The sequence below is a fragment of the Antechinus flavipes genome, chromosome 2 (assembly GCF_016432865.1).
Source record: "Antechinus flavipes isolate AdamAnt ecotype Samford, QLD, Australia chromosome 2, AdamAnt_v2, whole genome shotgun sequence".
NCBI classification, from domain to species: Eukaryota; Metazoa; Chordata; class Mammalia; order Dasyuromorphia; family Dasyuridae; genus Antechinus; species Antechinus flavipes.
In genome coordinates, this window is record NC_067399.1 from 678,522,875 (window position 1) to 678,545,411 (window position 22,537).

Sequence of the window (22,537 nt, forward strand, 5' to 3'; positions counted from 1 at the left end):
TGAGTGTGTGTGTGTGTGTGTGTGTGTGTAGGAGCTGGGCCCTTCTCTCCTGCCTTCATTCAGGACCCAATCTACCCCCCAGCCGGCCCAGAACCAGTTCCCCGTGTTCCCTGGCAGTTCTCCCAAGGCCACCGCCTCCCCTTGGCACATCCCAGGGCAGTGTGGGAGAGGAGTCCCTGAGATACCCCGGGCTCAGCCCCACAGAACGCCCTGCCAAGCCGGGTCCAGGGCGGCAGAAGGGAACTCGTTGGACCAGAATGGGCCTCCCTCCTCCCCTTCACTGGTTGGTCCTGCTGACACTTCCAGGGCCCAGCCCCAAGAGGTGCCCTTCAGGAAGCCCCAGGCCCTGCCCAGACGAGGGCCCCAGAGACACACAATTCAGGAGTAGAAAGAGCCCCGACTGGGATCCCGGAGGTAGGAGGGGGCTGGGGTCCCCTTTCTCCCCTTTATTGAGGGGTCTTTTTCTTTCTCTGACTCTCTCTTATTCCGTCTCATCTTTCTCTTCCTTCCTCCATTTCACTTGCTCATTCACTCTCTCTACCCAATCTTCTCTAATTTTCCATCTCTGTCTCTGTCTGTCTCTCTATTTCTCTTTGTCTCTGTTTCTGTCTCTGGTCCCATCCCTTGTCTCCCTCTGTCTCTTTTTCCTCCCCTTTTCAGTTGTTCCTTTAGGAGGGGGTGCTCATGCTGGGGTGGGGGTAGGGGGAAGAAGCCCAGAGGGGCCTCTCTTAAAGAACCTGCTCCCTCCCTCCTTGTCTGTATTCAATAAAGCCATTCTGGAGAACAGAAATAAAAGCTGGCTCCCTCCCCTTCCCCCCCATCCCACCTTGCAGATTACAAAGCCCACCCCCTGCGGCCCCTGATTGGAAGTCTTGGCTGGGGCCTTGGGGAGTGCTGAAAGGGCGCCCCTCATCATCCCTGCTAGTCCCCGCAGAGGACTGTGGTCCTGGGGCAGATGCCAGGTGAATGTGGCAAAGCCAGCTGTGGGGCCCGAGAGAGGGGTGTGTGTGTGTGTGTGTGTGTGTGTGTGTGTGTGTGTGTGTGTGTGTCTGTGTCTGGGGGGGGACTGGTTTGTGAGCCACTTCTCCTTATCTGCTTAAAGTGTGTTTAGAGTCAGAAGATCCTTTAATGTCTGAATCCTTAATTGGAGATTTGCTGGGACACTGGGCGAGTGACTTTCCCTCTCTGGGCCTGTTTCCAGCTTTAGGAAATGGAGAGGGATGGGGTGGGTGGTCTCTGACTTCCCCAACTTGGGGAAGGATTTAGGAAGGGGGGGCACTCAAAGCATCCGCTTTCCCCCCAAGAACACCCCCCCCAGTGGGCAGGCTCCTGTTCCATCACAGAAAACCTGTCATACTTTATAAAGGCTCCAGCTTCTTAAGGGCTTGGAAGTGGCGGAGGTTCCATCTTCACACTTATGGCCTGGCCTTTCCCTAGCACCTGGACCCGCCCTGGCTGAGCAGGGGGTGTAGGGGCTCCTCCCCCCACTCCCCTCCACTCAGATTCACACCCCGTCCATCAGCCAGCTGGGTCTTCATTCCTCGAGAGCCTGGGGGAGGGGTCATCCATGCTGTTTGACAGAAAGGGAAAGGGGACTTGGACTACTGAGGAAATGGAGTCCTTGTTCCCAGATGATACGACGAATTGGGACTCCGGGCGTCCGTCTAATCCAGGCTCTCCATTTACACGAGGAAGCTCCCAAGTAGGGGAGCGGCCAGAGATTCAGAGCCAGGAGTCAGAACAGAGACCCCCGCCCCCTCTCCGGAGGCGCCGCACAGCATGAGGGGGTCCCTGACTCATTCAAGCAGGGCCCTAAACGTCAGTAAATTCCCAAGGGCTCAGGATCTCAGCAGAGATGCGCCTTCTCCCTTGTTGTTGTTCGTCCTTCACTCCTTCTACCCCAGAGCTTCCAGAAAGCCTCAGCGCGTCACTGGGCGCACAGTAGGTACTTAACCGAGGGGCGTGGCTCAGATCAAACATTAGCGCCCTTCCCCTTTGTTTTCATGGCACGTGAGCTTTTTCTTAATTTCAATAAAATATGCCCTCTCCTCACACCCAATAAGTCTTTGAGACAAAGATAAAAAATAAACAAAAAACCTTCTGCAAAACCAACCAGCGCCTTGACTGCGCCTGAGATACTCTGCAATATTCCCCACCCGCAGACCCCACCTCTGGGGCTCATCGTTTGTTTCCACTAATCTGCCTTTCGCAAGACTTTGGGATCCTTCTTTCCTCCTCTTTTTTCCTCCCTTCTGATTCCTCTTCTATTCACCCCCTTTCTCTTCGTCCTCCTCTTTTCCTTTTTTTCCTTTCTCCTCTTTATTCTGTTCTCTTCTTCCTCCCTTCTATTTGTCCTCTTTCCCTTCTTCCTCCTCTTCTCTTCTTTCTCCTTTCTCCTCTTCTTTATTCTGTTCTCTTCTTCCTCCTTTCCTTCCATTATTCCCCTTCCCTTCTTCCTCTTCTCCTCTTTTCTGTTTTTTCTCTTCTTGCCTTTCATTTTTTCCTTTCCTTTTCACCTTCTCCTCCTCCTCTTTCCCTTTGCTCCCTCTCTCCTGCCTTCCTCCTCTTTCCTCCTCTCTCCATTTCTCTTCCCTCCTCCCTCTTTCTCCTATTTCTCTTCTCTTCTCCCGTCCTCTCTTTTCCTCCTCCCCCTCTTTCTCTTCTTTCTTCCTTTTGTTCTCTCTTCCTCCTTGGGCTGCCTACGGGCCGAGGAGGGTGGACTCTGGCTGGCGGGAGCTGGGATCCAGGACGCCCGGCCCCACCCTGAGCGTTCTCCGTCCCAGCCAGGACTGATTAATGATTACAGGGGCCGAATGAAGGCTGCTGGCTTAGGTGCACCTCAAAGTCCACCTTGGCCCTGACCCCCAGCGGAGGCCGCGGGAGATGGAGGCAGGAGCTCGGGAGGCCCCGGCGGAGCCTCCCCAGGAGGCCAGGGCTGTCCTTAACACCTATGACATCTTGGTGGTGGTCTTCTATTTTGTCTTCGTCCTGGCAGTGGGGATCTGGGTGAGCCCGGGCCCCTGAGCGCAGGGAATGGGAGGGGGGGAGAGGCAGATCTGAGGCAAGGGGGGTGGGGTGGGGCTACCCAGGGCCACTGCACCCTTCCATAGCTGGAGTCCCTCCCGTGGGGTTCTCAGGGCGCTGGTTTGGAAGTGGGGAAGACTCGGTCTCAGTCTTGGGACAGCGCACAGAAAGTCAGGGTTGGGAAAAGCCCTAGAGAGAACTCAGACCCACTTTCCAGAAAGAGAAACTGAGGCCGGGAGGGAGGAAGGGACTGGTTGGAGTTTTCAGAATCAGTCAGCAAACCCTTACTGGGCTTCCCCTTCTCCCTACTTTGGGGGAGGCAAGGAGGAGGAAGAGAAGGGGGTGCAAGGTCTCCCCTTGATGCTCAAGAGCAGAAGTGGCGACAAAAAAGCGCAAAATGAAAACCTGAGAACAGGTTCTTTAGCGGGGGCTGAGGGCCGGGGAGGAGAGGTCGGGAGGCCGGGGAGGGAGCTGGGGGGGGAGGGGGAAGGGGGCGTGGGGCGGCTCAGCTGCAGCTCCGAGGGGGCGGGGCGGCTGAGCCGGGCTCCTTCCCTCGCAGTCCTCCCTCCGCGCCAGCAGAAGCACCGTCGGCGGCTATTTCCTGGCCGGGCGCTCCATGACCTGGTGGCCGGTAAGTGACATCCCCGGCGGGCGCGCGGGACGGGCTGGGGGACCTGGGATCTGGGGTGTCAGCAGCCCCCCTTCTCCACCCCGCCGGGCCGGGGGAGAGGGGCAGGGTCAGTCTGCAGCTTAAGTTGCAATCACGATTAAATGACTCGCTCAGGATCTCATAGCTAATAAGTGAAAGTGTCTGAGGCTGGATTTGAACTCAGCTCCTCCTGCCTCCGAGGCTCTGCCCGCTGCACCACCTGGTGCTCCAGGGGCTCAGCATCCGTTGAACAAGCACCCTGATAGCAGGCAGACCTTTCCTATTGGACACCCGCTAACGATCCCCGATTCCATTGATCCTCAGACAGCCTGGTCTCGAGTCAGACCTTCCCACTCACCCTCCTCCCTCCCAGACAGCCCCCACAGCTTAGCGCGGCGCTCCAGATGTGGTCCAGCCAGTCCGCCGCCCAAGTCCTAGGAGCTCTGCCCGCCTAGAACTGGCTTTTGGGGCAGCTCCATCCTGCTCCTGACCCTTACTAAGCTTGTGGCCCACTAACACCCTCATATCTTTCACAGAACAACTGCTGCTATCCACACCTCTCCTCCCTCATTCTTGTGAGATTGTTTTGAGCTCAAGGGCAAAGACTTTTGTTGATTCTGTTGGATTTCAACTTACTGGCTCAGGCCGGGGCTCTCGTCTCTCAGGGACCCTTGAAATCCTGACTCTTGTCATCCGCCCAGTGGTTAGCTGTATCTCCCAGCTTTGTTCATCTCCAAGTGTGATGAGCTTGCCGGCTGGTCTTTATCCTAATCATTGATTAAAAAAAAAAAGGTTCAACTTAAGGGAGGCAGCTGGATCCCTGGGGCACCCCCCTGGAGGTCTCCTTCCCAGCGGCCACGGAATCTCCTTCCCGGCGGCCACAGAATCTCCTTCCCGGCGGCCACAGAACCATTCAGGACAAGCCCCTTCATCCGGCCTTCAGCCAACTAACGGTCCTGGAGTCTAGTCCCCTCTCTCGATTTTGTTCTCGAGGAACCAAGAGCCTCCCTGAACCCGAGACAAATAGGAGTCCTGGGCTCCTGGAGGTTGCACCCGGAAGGTTCCTGAGAGATCATTTAGCCTAACTCCGCCGTTGCGCATGTAAAGCCCCGGCAATCCAACGAGGCAGAGAGGGACTGCGTAAGGGACTGCGTAAGGGCACTTGGCCAGTCCCTTAAAGCCGATGCCTTCCTTCTGGTGATTCTCTCACCGCAGCCTGTGCCCAGGTGTTAGCTTGTGGATTCCCCCTGTATATGTGCGTTCCTCGAGAGCTGGGCTGTTCTGTCTTCTGGGGTGTGTGTGTGCGTGTTTTGTGTTGTCTTTTGTGCTGGATTGTATCCCCAAAGTTTAGAACAGTGCCTGGCGCTCTAAATAGGTGCTTAATAAATGCTTATTAAGCCACTAATATGGTTAATAAATATCAGAGGTGGCATTTGAATCGAGGTTGACTAATCAACCAGTAAGATTTTATTTCTTTTTAAAAGAAATCTATATATTTAATGAGAAGGAGGAGGAGGAAGAGGAGGAGGAGACAGTTGGGGTTAAGTGACTTGCCCAGGGTCACCTAGCTAGGAAGTGTTAAAAATGTCTGAGGCCATATTTGAACTCAGCTCCTCCTGACTTTAGGGCTGGTGCTCTAGCCACTTCGACACCTAACTGCCCCAGTAAGATTTTATTAAGCATATGTATGTATATGCATCTACCCTCCCCCAGGCCTTGCCCCTGGCCTTCTCAGAACAAAGGGCCTTTCCCACTCTCTCATCCTACTTTTGACCAGTCACCTCCCCTTTCTCTGTGGACACAAGCCATTCCCATCATAGCAAGCTGATTAATGGAAATCCAAACCAAGCTCACTTGGCCATGCTGGTTACCTCCCCTGCCCCTTTTGAAGAAGATAAATCTTCCAGGAGCCATTTTCCAGGGATGAAACCGTCTCCCCACATTGCAGGTGAATTCTGGGAGGTCAAATTCGCCTCCGTGTAGGAGCATTTATCATTCACCTTTTTCGATAGCACGAGACTGAACATTGGGACACCTGAGGGTGTGAGTCTGATTGTTGTCTCGCCGTGAAGTGGGATGAAATGTGTAACCTCGAGGAGCTAGAGGAATCACTGCTAATAATTGTTATTAGTACTGTTGGGTATTGTTTCCCATGAAGCCCTGGGCTTTTCTCATGATATTCTTCCTACTGCATTTTTTCTTGTTCACAGATAGACAAATACATAGATGGATTAATGGAAAGCACACACACATGCACAACACATACATACACACATATAACATAAACACATGCATAACACACATGCACCATACACACCTACACATAATACATGCACATACATACGTGTATAACACACACATACATGCATATACATGCATGTGTAGTTAGATATGAATAGATACGCAAGACTGATGCATGGATGGGGAGAAAAGATAAATGGATAGAGAGATAAATAGCTAGGTAAATAATAAATATAAACATAGAGATGTATAGATAGGTTGATGGATAGATAGATGAAAAGGATAAGTAGAAGAAATGGATAGAGAGAAACACAGAAGATAAAAATAAATAGAAGGAAAAATGGATGGAAAGAAGAATGGATAAACAACAGACAGACAAATAGATTTATATCAGGTTGGCCAGATCTATTCAGATAAATTTCTCTCTCTCTCCTTTTTTAGTTTATACCTATTTGATTAGATTAACACATTTCCCAAAATGTTTTCAGTGGCTCTTGTTGTGGGCACGCTGCTCCTGTTCAAGCTTGGGTCCGAAACTCCAAATCATATTTCGTAGACCACATATCATTTTTAAAAACAACATCTACTCAGTGCTCAGTGATTGCCATTAGACTCTGTGAGTCTACTCTCAAGGGGCCTGTGATCTGGGCAAGGGGATAAAATAGACATAAAATCTCTAGAACAAGCCAGAAGAAGAGGGCTGTTGTGAAGGTACAAACAGTGGTCTCGGAGTTCAGGGGGGACAAAGATTACTTCTAATAGGGAAAATTAATGGGCACCTCAGACACCATCTTCTCGACTTGCAAAATCTTGTTTTCCTTTTAACATCCCTGAAAATCTCATCTATGGTCCCAAGGACTTTCGATTCTTGTCCAGGATTTGATCATCCTCAAGACAACTAGACTCGCTGTCTCTTTCCCTCTCTGTCTCCCTTTGTTTCTCTTTCTGTCTCTAGATCTAACCCTTCTGATCCCTTGTACAGAAGATTGACTCTAAGACCCCCTGATCTTCATCGGGTTGGTGGCCCTCCGACCAAATCTAGTTACCCAGAAGCCCTGGCTCCAGCCCCACTCCGGTCTCTCCCGTTCCTTTCAGATTGGTGCCTCTCTGATGTCCAGCAATGTGGGCAGTGGCTTATTCATCGGCCTGGCGGGGACGGGAGCCGCTGGTGGCCTGGCTGTGGGGGGCTTCGAGTGGAATGTGAGTACCGCCCCCCTCCCCCAAGGGATCCCTAGTCCCGGCTGATATCCAGGAACAGGAGCAAAGCCAGGCTAGGTTTAAATGAGACAGGGAGGGCTTCTCTGTGTCTAGTTTCCTCCCTAATTTACTACAGACTGGATTGTGAAAAGTTCAAGAGTCACAATTTCTGGATAATTAAGCATTTCATTAATTATGGCTGGAGAATTATTAATAAAAGCATGGTGATTTGGCCGTTGCTTGGGAACCAAAGCTCGCTCCTGCTAGCCTCTTGATGCTTACACGCCCTTGGAAGAGTGGGCGTTCCCAACAGGTGGTGATCCATTCTGATTGGCTAACAGTTAGTGAGAGGCGTGAATATTATAATGAGGTGGATCTATTCTAATGAGAGGCTGGGGATGTGACTTGCTCATGTCTCACTCCTAGCCCAGGCAATCTAGGCAAAGGATCTAGCCCTCACCCAAGCCCGCGTAGAACCCGATGGGCTTCCCAATCCGAGGGGTCTCAGCAAAATCGAGGCGAATGTTAAATCCAATCCCTCTTCTTCAGGGACTGATTTGACCTAGCAGAGAATAGAGAAAGAGGAAGAGGAAAAGGCCGGGCTCCCCTCAATAGGAATCGATTATTAGTATAAACGAGAAAGGATCATTTCTCTCAAAACTCTAGGTCTATTTAGAACATGGGAAATGGATCCATGAATGTCGAGCTCTGAGGAAATTCAGAAACTGTCTGTCCCTCCCTTTTTATCAGTGGAGAAACTGAGGCACAGAGTAGGGGCGTAACCTCCCCAAGATGACCCAGAAAGCTGGCGGCAGAATCCAAACTCCCGGCCTAGGGGGCCTGACTTCCGGGCCAACAGCCCCCGAGGCCTCCGCTGGAGGCCGCCAGCTTCTTCGCCCCCGTCTAGGGTCCACCAAGGGAGAGCTCTGGCTCCCCCCCACACATCCCCTTCCTTTGCCCAGGCCACCTGGCTGCTCATCGCTCTGGGCTGGGTCTTTGTCCCGGTCTACATCGCGGCGGGCGTCGTCACCATGCCCGAGTACCTGAAGAAGCGATTTGGGGGCCAGAGGATCCAAGTGTACATGTCCGTCCTGTCCCTGGTCCTGTACATCTTCACCAAGATTTCGGTGGGTAGAGGTCCTGCTCAGGAGGCTGCCCTGGGGTTCCATTCCCCCGAGCGCACACTGCTGGGCACTGGGGGGGGGGGAGGGTACTCATACCCGGGCCTTCCCGCCATTGACCTCCTTTGGGCTTCTTCACCCCTGAGGGAGGCAGGGGAGGATCACGGCCCGAGGCCTGAGGAGACCCGAGTTACTTAGGGACTCAGCGTCAGTGACGTGTGCAGCACCCGAGCCCCGGCCAGCTCCCCTCGGCTCCTTTCTCCCCTGTGGCCGAGCCAAGGCCCCTGCGAGAGCGGGAGGGAGGGGTAGAGCCGGGAGTGCCTGTGCTGGTGGGGGAGGGGACCCTCACCTTTCCCCCCCACCCCCACCCCCACCCTGGCTCCTCTCCCCGCAGACTGACATCTTCTCGGGAGCCCTGTTCATCCAGGTGTCCTTGGGCTGGGATCTCTACCTCTCCACTATCATCTTACTCATCGTGACGGCCGTCTACACTATCGCCGGTAATGGCCCCGGGAGCCGGGAGTGGACACCCAGGGGGAGTCAATGAGGAGGGGCCAGAGGAGGAGAAAGAAGGGAGGGAAAGAAGGAGGGAAGGAGGGAGAGAGAAAGAGACAGAGAAACAGACAGAGGCAGATAGATGGAAAAGGAAGGGAGAGGGGGAGGGAGGGAGGAAGAGAATGGAGAGAAGGAGATAGACAAGGACAGCCTGGGACAGAGCTACGCGGAGTCAGGTGGACGGACACAGAGGCAGAGAATCAAAGATGGAGAAGCAGAGGGGACGGACAGAGACCTGGACAGAGACGGGGATGAAGATGGCGAGGGGCCCCGCCTAGAGGAGGGAGACGTAGTGGCGACAGCCGCCTCCGGGGGGCGCGTAGGAGCCGGCCCAACCTGACTGGGGGACTGGTCCCTGCGGCTCTCTCCCCAGGGGGCCTGACTGCTGTCATCTACACGGACGCTCTGCAGACGCTCATCATGGTGGGGGGAGCCCTGGTCCTCATGTTCTTGGGTGAGTGGGGAGGGCGGGTGCTGGAGGCGGGGCCTGGTGGGTCCTGGGGGCGGGGCCTGGTGAGTGCTGGGGGCGGGGCCTGGTGGGTGCTGGGGGCGGGGCCTGGTGAATGCTGAGGGAGGGGCCTGGTGGTGCTGGGGGCGGAGCCTGGTGGGTCCTGGGGGCGGGGCCTGGTGGGTGCTGGGGAGGGCAGGGGGGGGTTTCCCCTCGGGGCCCCGTCAACCATGGAGCAGCGGCTCTGGGTTTGCAGGGTTTAAGGAGGTGGGCTGGTACCCGGGCCTGCAGGAGAAGTACAGCGCCGCCATTGCCAACGTCACGGTGCCCAACACCACCTGCCACCTGCCGAGGCCCGACGCCTTCCACCTGTTCCGGGACCCCGTGACCGGGGACATCCCGTGGCCCGGCCTCATCTTCGGGCTCACGGTGCTGGCCACGTGGTGCTGGTGCACGGACCAGGTACGTGGCCTCCTCCCCGCCCCGAGGGGGCGCCGGGCTCGGTGCCCACCTGGCGGAAGGCCTATGCTCAGTGCCAGCCGCAGTGATGCTGGCCACGTGAGATAATGCGGGCGCCCCCTGGCGGTGGGGGCGCCCCGCGCAGCTCCCCCCACGTGCCCTGCGGGAGGAGCCCGAGTCAGTGACCGGGAGGCTGGTCCCTCATCTGTCACCGGCTATTTCCGTCTCCCTGCAGCCCCCGGGGCTGGCACACGCCAGGCGAGCCGGGCGCAGCCAGTCTGGGCCGAGTCTGTGCCCGGGCGGAGCCTCTGCTGACGCGGCGACGTGGGGGCTGTGGGGCGCGGCCAGCCCCGGTCCCCGGCCCTCCGCGAGCCCTGCCCCTCCCCCATCTCCCCCAGGTGATTGTGCAGAGATCCCTGTCCGCCAAGAACCTGTCCCACGCCAAGGGCGGCTCGGTGCTGGGCGGCTACCTGAAAATCCTGCCCATGTTCTTCATCGTCATGCCCGGCATGATCAGCCGCGCGCTCTACCCAGGTACGGCCCGAGGCGTCGGGGTGAGCGAGAGGGGCGGGACCAGAGGCCCCCAGGGAGCGAGAGCCCCGAGGCCTTCCCTCACAAGGGCCCGAGCTGCTGGCCATGGGGAGCCGGGGCAGCCTGGCCCTGGGGACAGCCGGAACCTGCCCTGCCCTGCGGCCCCCTCCCCCCTCCCTGGTGTCCCTCCCCCGGGCGGGGCCCCGGTTCTAGGCCTAGCCCCGCCCCTCTCTGCGGGTGCCTCCTGTGGGGAGCGGAGAGAGCCCTGCAGGGAGCGGGACACCGGGATTCTGGCCGCAATCCGGGTTAGCCAGCAATGATTAAGCCCCTTCTGTGTGCAGAAGGCTGGGGGAGGGGGCAGCACAAAGCTTGCATAAGACCCTGACCCTGCTCAGTTTAATGTCTGCAAGGATGGGGAAAGGAGCAAGACACCATGGGACCAGAACCCCCCAGGCCGGAGGAGGCTGCCCACAGGAACCATGGGGGGCTGACATTGGGAGGATGGGCAGGGATTCTCCGGGGAAGGGTCCTGGAGGGGCTGGGAGGGAGCCAGCTGAGCCCCAGGCCCGGAACCTCCTCCCAGCTCTGACAGCCCCGTTCTAAGCCCCCTCCCAGCTCTGACAGCCCCCGTTCTAAGCCCCCTCCCAGCTCTGACAGCCCCGGTTCTAAGCCCCCTCCCAGCTCTGACAGCTCCCGTTCTAAGCCCCCTCCCAGCTCTGACAGCCCCGGTTCTAAGCCCCCTCCGAGCTCTGACAGCCCCGGTTCTAAGCCCCCTCCCAGCTCTGACAGCTCCCGTTCTAAGCCCCCTCCCAGCTCTGACAGCCCCGGTTCTAAGCCCCCTCCCAGCTCTGACAGCCCCGGTTCTAAGCCCCCTCCCAGCTCTGAGCTGCAGAGTTCTCCCCAGGCTGCGATGACCGACAAGGACCCCTTAGCTGCTTCCCCTGCAGCGCCCATTTTCACAGAGCCCAAAGGCTCTGGATGGCCCGCAGAGGAGGGCTTGGGCCGGGGCTCCCCCTCTCCCCACAGCACAGACCCGTCTGCCCCCCGGTGCAGGCCTGGCCCGTCCGGCCTCCAGCATCCTGCGGGTGGGGGTCCCCCTGGGGGGATGCTCAGGGTGGGGTCAGCCTGACTCCCCTTTTCCAGATGTGGTCGGCTGTGTGGACCCCGACATCTGCCAGGCCGTCTGTGGCGCCCGAGTGGGCTGCTCTAACATCGCGTACCCCAAGTTGGTGATGGAGCTCATGCCTGTGGGTGAGTTCTCGCCCGGCCCTTGGGCCTGGGGGCACCGGGGGGCGTAGGAGGGGGGCAGGGGAGAGGCCGTGGCTAGAAACCTGGGGGGGTAAGTGGAAGAGGGGGTTAGCCGGGGAAGCATTGGGGGAGGCGAGGAATTGCCCCTGGGACTCCCCAAACTATGGCCTCCAAGCTTGGATGCTATTGTCTCCAGGGCAGGGCTAAGTGAGCACAGGTGAGCAGCGTGGGCTCCTGTCTCTGCCCCTGCCACGAGGAAGAAGCAGCCCCTCCCCTCAGGTGTGGACAGCACCCTCTAAATTGTCCGCCCTCGGACAAAGTCCCAGCTGACTCTCCCCAGTTAAGACTCTGGTGGGGGGGGGGCGGTGCCACATTATCTTACACCCCTGTAACCCCAGCCCTTCGCCCAGGCCTGGCACTTAGTAGGCTCTTAAATGCTCGGGGGCCCTTCGCCCAGGCCTGGCACTTAGTAGGCACTTAAATGCTCGGGGGCCCTTCGCCCAGGCCTGGCACTTAGTAGGCTCTTAAATGCTCGGGGGCCCTTCGCCCAGGCCTGGCACTTAGTAGGCACTTAAATGCTCGGGGGCCCTTCGCCCAGGCCTGGCACTTAGTAGGCACTTAAATGCTCGGGGGCCTTCGCCCAGGCCTGGCACTTAGTAGGCACTTAAATGCTCGGGGGCCCTTCGCCCAGGCCTGGCACTTAGTAGGCACTTAAATGCTCGGGGGCCCTTCGCCCAGGCCTGGCACTTAGTAGGCACTTAAATGCTCGGGGGCTGCCTCCCTGCCCGGGTCACTACGGGACTTTAGGCAAATCCCTTCCCTCCTCGGGACCTCGGTGTGTCTGGTATATAAAACAAGGGCCCTGATCTCTGCCCGGCTGGTGCCCTGGCCCATGGCTACCATCGCTGCTCACTCCCTGGCCAGTCCTGGAGGGCTCCCTGGCCCGAGGGGCGTTCAGATGCCCCTGGCCCCGGCTGATGCTATAGCCCAGGCTGCCATCGCTGCTTGCTCCCCGGCCCGAGGGGCGTTCGGAGGCAGCTTGCTGTGGGGCCCGGCCCCCAGCCCGCCCGGTGCGGCCCCCAAAGCCTCCTCTCTCCCCACAGGGCTCCGCGGGCTGATGATCGCCGTCATCATGGCTGCCCTCATGAGCTCGCTCACCTCCATCTTCAACAGCAGCAGCACGCTCTTCGCCATCGACATCTGGCAGCGCTTCCGCCGGGAGGCCACCGAGCGCGAGCTGATGGTGGTGGGCAGGTGCTGGCGGCCCCCCGTCTCGGGCCCCCCCCAGGCCCCTGGGATCTCGCGCCCCCTTCCCCTGCCCCAGCCCCCTGGGCTCCCACACTCCCCCCTCCCTGTCCCAGCCCCCTGGGCTCCCACGCTCCCCCCTCCCTGTCCCAGCCCCCTGGGCTCTTGTGCCCAGCAGGGAGAGGGAGAGAACAGGGTCCCGAGGGCCAGGTTTTCTCTGAATCCGGCCAACGTCTCTGACCCTGCATGTTACCTGGTCTGTCCCAGCAGGGGGACCCCATCCCTGAAGCGGAAGGAAGGCGGCTCAGGGTCAGAATGGGGGCCAAGGGGGCAGAACAGCCGGGATCGGGGCACAGGCCTCCTGAGTGAGCCCGGCTGTGGTTGGAGGACGGCCGCTGTCACCCCTGGGGGAGAGCTGGGAGGGAACTGGAGAAGGGAAGGCCCGGACTGGGAGGGCCTTAGGACAGAGGATGCAGAGGTCGGGAGAGCCCTAGAACGAGGATCCCAGAATTTGGAGGGACCTTGGAGACCATCTGGCCTAAACCTCCCATTTTAAAGAGAGGGAACCAGAGCCTTCTCAGGTCATGTGGCAGGTTAGGGGCGGAGCTAGACCTAGAACCCACATTTCCTACCTTGCAGGGGGGAGGGGAGGGGGAGAGGCCCTTCCCCCACAGTCCCTGGGGCCTGCCCGGAGCTCCGTCTGAGGCCATCCACGGCCCCCTCCCCACAGGGTGTTCATCGTGCTCTTGGTGGTCATCAGCATAGTCTGGATCCCCATCATCCAGAGCGCCAACAGCGGGCAGCTCTTCGACTACATCCAGTCGGTCACCAGCTACCTGGCGCCCCCCATCACGGCGCTCTTCCTCCTGGCCATCTTCTGCCACCGGGTCACAGAGCCCGTGAGTGTCCGGTGTGGGGAAGGGTCGGGAGCCGAGGGGTTTCTATGAAACGTGACGGGGTTAGTGCTGTGGGGGGCGGCGCCCCTGGACAAGGGCCGGATTCGGGGTCACACGAGGCCTTGCCCCAAACCCTGCTGGTCCCTCACCAAGGGAAGCGAGACCCCCCCTTCTGGCCCCTATAACACAGGGCCGGTGGTCACAAAACCCGGGACTCTGATCCAGAATCCAAATCTAGGCCCCAGCCTTCTCTGGGCCCTCTCACACTGGGATCTGTCCGGGCCCCCGGGGTCCTGATTTCCCTGTCTCTACAGGGGGCCTTCTGGGGCCTGGTCTTCGGCCTGGTGGTCGGCGCCGTCCGGATGGTCCTGGAGTTCTCGTACGGGGCCCCCTCGTGTGGGGAGCACGACGCCCGGCCCGCCGTGCTCAGGGACGTGCACTACCTCTACTTCGCCCTGCTGCTCTTCGGCCTCACGGCCCTGGTCATCCTGGCGGTCAGCCTCTGCACGCCCCCCATCCCCGAGGAGAAGGTAGGTGCTCCCCCGGGGGGTCCCATGCCCGGCTCTGCCACGTACGGGGCCTCCCACCGGGCAACAGAACCTGGCTCCTTGTAGAGTTAGAGCCCCAGGCTGGGGGCGGCCAGAGACCCTGTCAGCTCTGGGTGGTCAGCACCATGGAGAGGAGCAGAGGTACAGGGACGGGGATGTCCCCTGAGAGGGATGGCAGAGCTGAGAGGGAGCTAGAATGGGGGATGTCAGAGCTGAGAGGGAGCTAGAATGGGGGATGTCAGAGCTGAGAGGGAGCTAGAATGGGGGATGTCAGAGTTGAGAGGGAGCTAGAATGGGGATGTTAGAGATAGGAGGGGCTCTAGAACAGGGAATGTCAGGGGTAGGAGGGACTCTAGAACTGGGGATGTCAAGGCTTGAGAAATGCTCTAGAACAGAAGGTGGAAGGGCTGACAGGGGCCTGAGAACAGGGGATATCAGGGGCGGGGGCCTGAAAATGAATGGCCGATGAGCTATGAATGAATGCAAGGCATTCCTGCGGCATCCCAGGCCGAGCCAGACAAACCTGACTGGGTGCTCGGGGCTCCCCCGGCCTGTGGCCCCTAAGCAGGGAGCCTGCCCCGGCCCCAGCCCCTCCCCTTGGCCTCTGCCTGGAAGTCTGCGTTCTCTCCCTCCAGCTCATCCCCCTGACCTGGTGGACCCGACACCGCAGGGCTCCGGACCTGGACGGGCACTACCACGGGCACCCAGCCGGGGGTCGGGAGGCAGAGCGGTCGGCCCCGGACAGTCGGGCAGAAGAGCTCGTGTGGGAGGGCGATGCCCTTAAGGAGGAGTGCCCAGGTGAGCTGGGTGGGGGATGGGGGCAGCCCCCCCCCCCCATGAGAGACGGCCCAGGAGAAGCTCCATGGCTGCGAGGGTCGCCCTGTACTGGGCCGGGCTCAGCTCAAGCCTCCCTAGGAGGCCTCCCTCAGCCTCGCAACTGCCCCTGACAGTGTAGACACCACAGCGAGCAGATGCTACATGAGGAAGGAAACAGGACTGAGGGCAGCGAGTTCACAGGAAACAATCCATGACTGGAACCCTCTAGCGTCAATAAGTATTTCTCGGGTGCCCGGCACCATATTAAGTGCCCGAGATGCGAGACCAAAGTGAAACAGTCCCTGCCTTCAAGGGGCTTACGTTCTAATGGGGGGGGGAGACAAACATGTATATCCAGACGTACATAGACTATGTAAATATATAATATCTGCACACACAGCTGCCGTGTGTGTGTGTGTGTGTGTGTGTAACACAGAATGAGGATAAAAGTCATTTTGGGGGGACACTAGTGGTTGTGATGGGGGAGATGGCAGATCTAGGATCACAGGCTGAGAGTTGGAAGGACCTCAGTGACCATCTAGGATGACCCTTAACAAAGCCAAGGCTTCCTGGGGAAGGTGCTCCTGAGTTGGTCCCAACCAGGGGTTGTAGGAGAGAGCTGGGACATGGCGGCCAGTCGGTATGAAGGCCCCAGGAAGGGCGATGGACGGACACAGGACATCTAGACCCGTACTTCTGTGTCCCTGAAGGTCGGTGCCCGACCTGGGCCCAGGAAACGAGGGGTAGCCACCCTTGCCCGTCTCCTCACTCTTCTTTGCCTGGGTCTCTCTCCTCCCCAGCCCCGACCCAGTCCTGCTGGCAGAAGTTTTATTTCTGGTTCTGTGGACTTTCTTCCGCTCCCGCCCCCGTCCTGAGTCCCGCAGAGAAGGCCGCGATGGAAAGAAAGTTAACAAGCATCGAGGAAACGCCACTGTGGAGGCTCGTTTGTGACATCAACGCCATCTTTCTACTTGCCGTCAACATCTTCCTCTGGGGCTACTTTGCCTAGGTGGGCCCCCATCGGTCTGGGAGGGACCAACCATCTGGTAGCAAACTGCCTGCAAGGTCGGCGTCGGGAGTTGTGGAGGGAGCCCCTGAAAGGGGGCCGAGGTCATCACGGAAGGTCAGTCAGGGCCGGCCGGGACGTGGGCCCACCTCAGCCGGTCCCCAACCACCTCCCCCTGCCCTGGTGAGTGGCGGCCACTGGACACGACCCCAGGCTTGGGCTCGAAGTTTCGTCCGCGTCCTCCTGGCCGTGTGCGATCTCGGACAAAAGTGCTTCCCTGCTCCCTCCCTCCTGTGGCCCTTCCGGGTTTAGAAGCTCTTTCCTCCCGTGGCCCAGTGAGGGAGGGAGGGACAGGATTGCCATCCTCACCTCACAGATGAGGAAGCGGAATCTCAGAGAGGAAAAGTGACTTCCCGAGGACCAGAGAGCGAGTCGGAGGGCTGGTCTCTCCCAGCAGTGCTCCCAGTCTTCCAGACTGCCCCGAGCCAGCCGTCGTGGGCCTGGGCCAGGGAAGCTGCCATCACGGGCCTGGACCAGGGAAGCTGCTCCCTTCTCTCCTCCTTTCGCCAGGTCCTCGCCTATCATCTCCTCACCCCAGGAGGGCCCTGAGGCCTGCCGGGAGCCTGGAGACCGGGGCTGGGAAGATGCTCACCGGGTTCTATGTGTCCCTCCCTTTCAAACTCCTGCCTCCATCCCTTCCTGGGCCCCGACAGCTTTGCCCTGCTCTGTTGTGACAATGGTGCTTTTCCACTCAGTGGCTCCCACTCTTAAGGACTGAAATCCAGACTCTGCCCTAGTGTGAGGTAAGCAGTCTCGCCTCTCCGTTTTATTCAGGCCGCCCGCCTCTGGCCAAACCCTTGTCTCCTCATGTCCCATCCCTTCCTGAGACCTTCACTCCCGATGTTTCCCATTCTTAGAAAGAACTCTCCAGTTGTGACCTGATCCAGCTGTTTTGGAGAGGAAGTAAACACAGGCCCAAAGGGCTATAAAGCCATGTCTGCCCTTTGACCAGCAATACCTCCGCTAGCCAGAAAGGTGAAAAAAAGGAAAAGGCCCCAAAGGGAGAGATTTGTCATTCTTTTCATTGGAAATGGAGGGGACACTCTTCGATTGGGGAACAGCTGAATAAATTATGATGTGTAATTATGATGAGCAGGATACGCTCAGAAAAACCTGGAAAACCGTCCATGGGCTGATGCACAGTGAAATGTGCTGTGTACAAAGTAACGGCAATGTGGAAACGTGATCTTGAACACGGCAGCAACAGGATTATACGATGATCAGTTCTGATGGACGTGGCTCTCTTCAACAATGAGATGATTCAGACCAGCTCCAACTGTTCAGTGATGGAGAGAACCAGCTGTAACCCAAGAGAGGATTGTGGGAACTGAGTGTGGTTCACAACAGAGCATTCTCACTCTTTTTGTTGCTGTTCACTTACATTTTATTTCCTTTCTCATTTTCCCTACTTGATTTGTTTTTTTTTTTTTGTTTTGTTTTGTTTTATTTTTCTGTTTTGTTTTGTTTTTTTGTGCAGCACAATGATTGTATAAACCTGTATGCATATATTGGATTTAACATAGATTTCTCTCCTGTTTAACATATATTGGATTACTTGCCATCTAGGGCAGGGGGTGGGGAAAAGGGGGAGGAAATTAGGAACACAAGGTTTTGCAAGGGTCAGTAGTGAAAAATGATCCAGGCATATGTTTTAAAAATAAAACCTTTTAATAAAAAAGAAAGACGATAATTTGTGAATGACATAACTATTCTCTGCAGTAAAATGAGCCAAGCCAGCTTAGAAGGACTTAGGAAAAATGCTTTCCTTCCCTTTGAGGAAGAACTGATAGCATCTGGAAGCAGATGGAAGCAGACTTTTTTAAACTTTATTTTTCTCGGGGTTTTCTTTTACAACGTGACTACTATGGCGATGTTTTGCTGGACTATAATGTATAATTTATGTTGAATTGTTTGTCTTCTCCATATGTAGGGAGGGAGAGAATTTACACCTCAGATTTTAAAAAATGAATGTTAATAATTGTTTTTAAATGAAATCAGGGGTATAAGCCACTCACTATCTCTTCCTCCTAAAGCCAGTTGGTTTGGCTGAAGCTCATTCCATCTCAGTGCCCAGTCAGCGCCACTGCCTCCAGGTATTGCTCTTCCGGTTAAAGTTGATCCCCTCCTTCAATTGCCTCGGTTCTTGCCTGGACCGCTCCCTCTCTCCCCTTCACTTTTGGCTCCACATCATACTTGCTTATGTCCATATAACAATGTAAGTCCTAGGAGGCTAGGGGCTATGATTTGTCACTTTTTTTGAGACAACCAAGGTTAAATTACTTGCCCAGGGTCACTCAGCCAGTGTCTGAGGCTGGAATTGCAATCGTCGCCTTGGTCTGCCCCTGGGAGTTCAGGGCTCTCTCTGCATTTAGCCAGAGCTTCATGAGTGGCTTCCCCCATTTCCCGTCCCTTCTGGAAGGGCCGTTCATCCTTCTGAATGGAACATATGGGGATATTTTATCCCCCCTTCCCCCCAGTCTTTTCTTAGGATTGTTGAACGACTGAGTCCTAGACTCTCAGAGGAGGATGAAGCCCCAGAAAGCACCGGGTCCATCGTCTCAGAACAAGAACCTCCCAGGTCTTTTAGCAGCAGCTGGAAAACCTCCAGGGACAGGGGCTCTTGAGGCAGCCCATTCCTTAGGGTTAATCCTTGGGCCTCCGGAAGGCAGGAAAGCCTTGAGGGATTTGCTATGAGGGGTCAGAACAAAGACCCTGCAAGTGGGGAGGTACATGTGAGGGGGGTTGTGCCTGAGCTGTGAGGGGGTGCAGAGGCCTGAGGTCTGCCAAGAACAAGGCCATCGGTGGTGAATCTGCGCTTTCTACTTAAAGACCCCGTTCCTCTTCAACCATTTGCTTCGCCTGAACTCTGGCAGGAGGCAGGAGAAAATGAGAGAAAACTTAGAGCCTTAAATATCCCCCCTGGAAAGAACATTCGAGAATACCTAATCCAGTCCCCCTCATTTTACAAAGGGGGAAACTGAGTTCCTTTTGATTTATATTAATAGCAGGATGCCGGTATAATGTTGTTAAAAGTGTTGGCTGTGGAGAAGGGGGCCGGCTAGATCGCTGCATCCATTGAGAGCAGAGGGGCTCCTTCTTCGTAGATAAGGTCCTGGTTCCCTACAAGATTCAGACCAGACCCCACCTCCCAGCAGAGCCTTTGCTAGTCCCCCCAGGCCAGGACTGTCTCCACCTGGCTTTTGCCTTCTTCCCAATGTTTCTTGTATATACTTTGTAGCTTGTCTCCCCTTTGAGAATGGCAGCTCCCTGGGGCAGGGCCTGTTTAGCTTTGATATTTGTATCCCAGCACTTAGCCTTCTGCCTGGCATCCAGTAAACATCTGGCGCTTAATAAATGTTTATTGATTGAGTGCTCTAATTAGGAGCTTGCTGTATGCTTCAGGTGATCGGCTAAAGAAGTCGGAGTGTTGGCTGGGAGGGGTCGGGCTGGGCTGGAGCCCCCAGATGCCCAGGGCACAGGAGAAGGGGGGGGAGGGCACAGCCAGCTCCCAGGCGTGGCCAGCAGGGCTTCCATGCCATAAAGAGAGGGGATATTTCCCAAGGGAAACGTTTATTAAAGATCAGCCCAGACTCGCCCCAGGTGTTCTCCCTCGGAGGAACTCAGGCCGCAGGCCCACCTGACTTGGTCAAAGGGCCCACCTCCCCCGGAGGCTGCTGGGAGTTTCTTGGCGCTGATCTTCCTGTCGTCCGGACCAAAGCAAGTCAGGAGTCCTCCAGCTCGGTGCCTCGGCTCAGGGCGGGAGCCTGTGGCCCGGGGAGAGCCGCTATCCCGGGTCACACAGGCGGCGAGGGCCCGGCCGGAGGCTCTGAGGCGGCCATGGGCTGGTCACTCGCGGCCGCCCAGGGGAGAGCGCAGGAGGAACGGCAGGGGCGCCCGCCTCGGTACCGGCCTCAGGGAGTCTGTGGCCCCAGCTTTGTGGGTGCTGATGGCAGCCCTTCCCCCACGCGGTTGTGAGGACCAGGCAGCTGAGGTAGGTCGGAGCTCCGTCACTTGGTGGGAATGCGGGAATCACCGCTGTCAGTGCGGTTAGCCATGGCTCCGTTCCCTCGGGGTGGGGAAGGGACTGCCCCCTCCCCCCAGCCTTCCCGCCCGGCGCCGCCGTGTTCCAACCCTGCCCAAAGTCGGGGCCTGCGGGACCAAGAAGCCGCCGTCTGGCTCCTCGCTCCTTACCCCCAGTCGGACGAGGAGCTCCCTGAGGGCAGCCGAGACCAGGGTCAGGGACATCCCGAAACCCAGAACCGTTAGCCGGAAGCTCAGCGTCGGGCGGAGGGTGGGAGGGGAAAGAGCCCTGGGCTGGGAGTCAGGAGCCCCCGATGACAAGCGGGGTCGCTGCGGGCTCGGGAGCCGGGTGGGCGCTGCGCCCCGGGCTGTGCTTCCTCCATCTCTGTTTGGCGACGTCCCCCAGCCTCGGGCCGAGAAGCCCAGGCAGCAGCGGCTTTAATCTCAAGAATCAAATAGGCCAAGTGACCTGGGACCGACCGAAGAGTGCCCGCCCGTAGTGCAGGTCCCCGGCCGCTGGGTCCTAGCCTCCCCGGGGGCCGCTGACCCATGTCCCGGCCGCTGGGGCCCGGTCTCCCCGGGGGCCGCTGACCCACGTCCCCGGCCGCTGGGGCCGGCCTCCCCGGGGGCCGCTGACCCATCTCCCCGGCCGCTGGGGCCCGGTCTCCCCGGGGGCCGCTGACCCACGTCCCCGGCCGCTGGGGCCCGGCCTCCCCGGGGGCCGCTGACCCATCTCCCCGGCCGCTGGGGCCCGGTCTCCCCGGGGGCCGCTGATCCACCTCCCCGGCCGCTGGGGCCGGCCTCCCCGGGGGCGCTGACCCATCTCCCCGGCCGCTGGGGCCCGGCCTCCCCGGGGCCGCTGACCCACCTCCCCGGCCGCTGGGGCCCGGCCTCCCCAACTGCTGGGGCCCGGCCTTCCCGGGTCCTTCTTGGTCAGGTCTCCCGCAGATTTGTCCCGGGGAGGGGGGGGCGGCATGCAGAAAAGCTGTGGCCGTGCTTGCATTCTCCCGGCAGGATCGGGCCGCGGGGCCGCCCTCAGCTCGCCCCTGTCTCGGGGCCTCTCCCCCCAGGACCAGCCCAGCTTTCCTGTCCCTTCTCCCCGTTGCCCTTTCTGAGGTTTCTTTAGATTCTCCTTTGTCCGCACCGTCCCGCTCGCCCGCAGCACGTGCTGCTCCGCCGCCGCCCGTGGCCTTCACTTAGAATGAGGGACTGTCGGGCCGTGTTCCAAAAGCTCCAGAGAACAGAGACCGATTCAACTCTTTGCTTTGTATCCTCCCCTTCTCCCCCCAGCACCCAACACGTAGCTGGAGCACGGACTGGCAGAACGTTGTAGTGAAGAGCTATCTCCTTAACCCCGGAGAAGTCTGGGGACACTGAATGAGCTTTTCCAACCCCCCAGCCGCTTCCTCCTTCAGTTGAGGGGAAGGGGACAATGGCTTCTGTAGCCTCCCCCGGTGGGGAACCACGGGTCCTTCCACCATTCAGGTCCAAGCTTTGCTCCTTGCCGGCTCATGGACTTTGGCTAAATCATTTAGATTGATCCTAGTGGGGATTTTATAGAATTTAGGGTCAGGAAGACCTGAATTCAAATCCTAATTAGCTTACGATCTACCTATATGATCATAGAGCTACAATTGGGAGAAGTCTGGAGGCCATCTAGTCCAATTCACTTGTTTTACAGATCAGGAAACTGAGGCTGAAAGAAATTGACTTGCTCAGGGTCACTCAGTAAGTAGCAAAGATAGGATTTGAACCCTGAAGTTGACTTAACTCCAGCATGATTTTCATTCTGTCACTTCTGTCTGAGCCTCAGTTCCCCTCTCTATTAAATGGGGCTAGTGATCCCCCACCTCACAGGGTGCTTGTCTGACTCAAATGAGAAAACATCACTGTTATTCTTCCTTATCTGTAAAAGTGGAAATCCTACCAGTGTAAATTAACCAGAATACCCATGAGATTTGATTATTATATCCTGACACAGACATGAATTCTGAGCTCCGAGACCCCAGGGAAGTTTCTTAGCCACACTTACAATATGTGTGTGTGTGTGTGTATACATATATATATATGTGTGTGTGTGTGTGTGTGTGTGTGTATATACAGTGATCATCAAAAAATATAATCAAGCATCATACATAACGAGGATAAGCTAGAAGCTTTCCTAATAAGATAATGGGTGAAACAAGGATGCCTATTATCACCATTATTAATCAGTTTTGTCCTAGAAATGCTAGCTTTAGGAATAAGGAAAGGAAAAGAAATGGAAGGAGCTAGAATAGGCAATGAAGAAAGAAAACTATAACTCTTTGCGGATGATATGATGCTATAACTTAAGAGACTCCTAGAGAATCAACTTAAAAACTACTTGAAATACTTAACAACTTTAGCAAAATCTTGGGGTATAAAATAAACCATAAGTCACCAGCATCTTTATAGATTACTAACAAAGTCCAACAGCAAGACACAGAAAAAG

The 22,537-nt window shown here is 57.2% G+C and overlaps 1 protein-coding gene across 2 annotated transcripts; it reads left to right on the forward strand.

Annotated features, from left to right (window-relative positions):
• The first annotated feature begins 32 nt into the window (after window positions 1-32).
• SLC5A9 (solute carrier family 5 member 9) lies at window positions 33-17,726 on the forward strand. Of its 2 annotated transcripts, XM_051982719.1 has the most exons (15): window positions 33-414; window positions 2,807-3,006; window positions 3,584-3,655; window positions 7,010-7,114; window positions 8,074-8,238; window positions 8,627-8,732; window positions 9,161-9,241; window positions 9,492-9,697; window positions 10,093-10,228; window positions 11,369-11,476; window positions 12,577-12,727; window positions 13,449-13,617; window positions 13,929-14,144; window positions 14,798-14,960; window positions 15,779-17,726. In XM_051982719.1, exons 2-15 carry the CDS (start codon window positions 2,884-2,886, stop codon window positions 15,985-15,987), a joined length of 2,010 nt encoding a protein of 669 aa, XP_051838679.1. In that variant the 5' UTR covers window positions 33-414; window positions 2,807-2,883; the 3' UTR covers window positions 15,988-17,726. The 2 variants fall into 2 exon arrangements, with proteins under 2 accessions (XP_051838679.1, XP_051838680.1); XM_051982720.1 differs by lacking the exon at window positions 33-414 and having other exon boundaries at window positions 1,055-3,006.
• Window positions 17,727-22,537: the final 4,811 nt, after the last annotated feature.

What these genes read in the sequence shown, in the direction of transcription:
- SLC5A9 (XM_051982719.1), top strand. Translation starts at nt 2,884, where the DNA reads ATGGAGGCAGGAGCTCGGGAGGCCCCGGCGGAGCCTCCCCAGGAGGCC. An exon ending in TCCTGGCAGTGGGGATCTGG is followed by an intron (nt 3,007 to 3,583) that starts GTGAGCCCGGGC and finishes CTTCCCTCGCAG; the next exon opens with TCCTCCCTCCGCGCCAGCAG. An exon ending in GATGGAGCTCATGCCTGTGG is followed by an intron (nt 11,477 to 12,576) that starts GTGAGTTCTCGC and finishes CTCTCCCCACAG; the next exon opens with GGCTCCGCGGGCTGATGATC.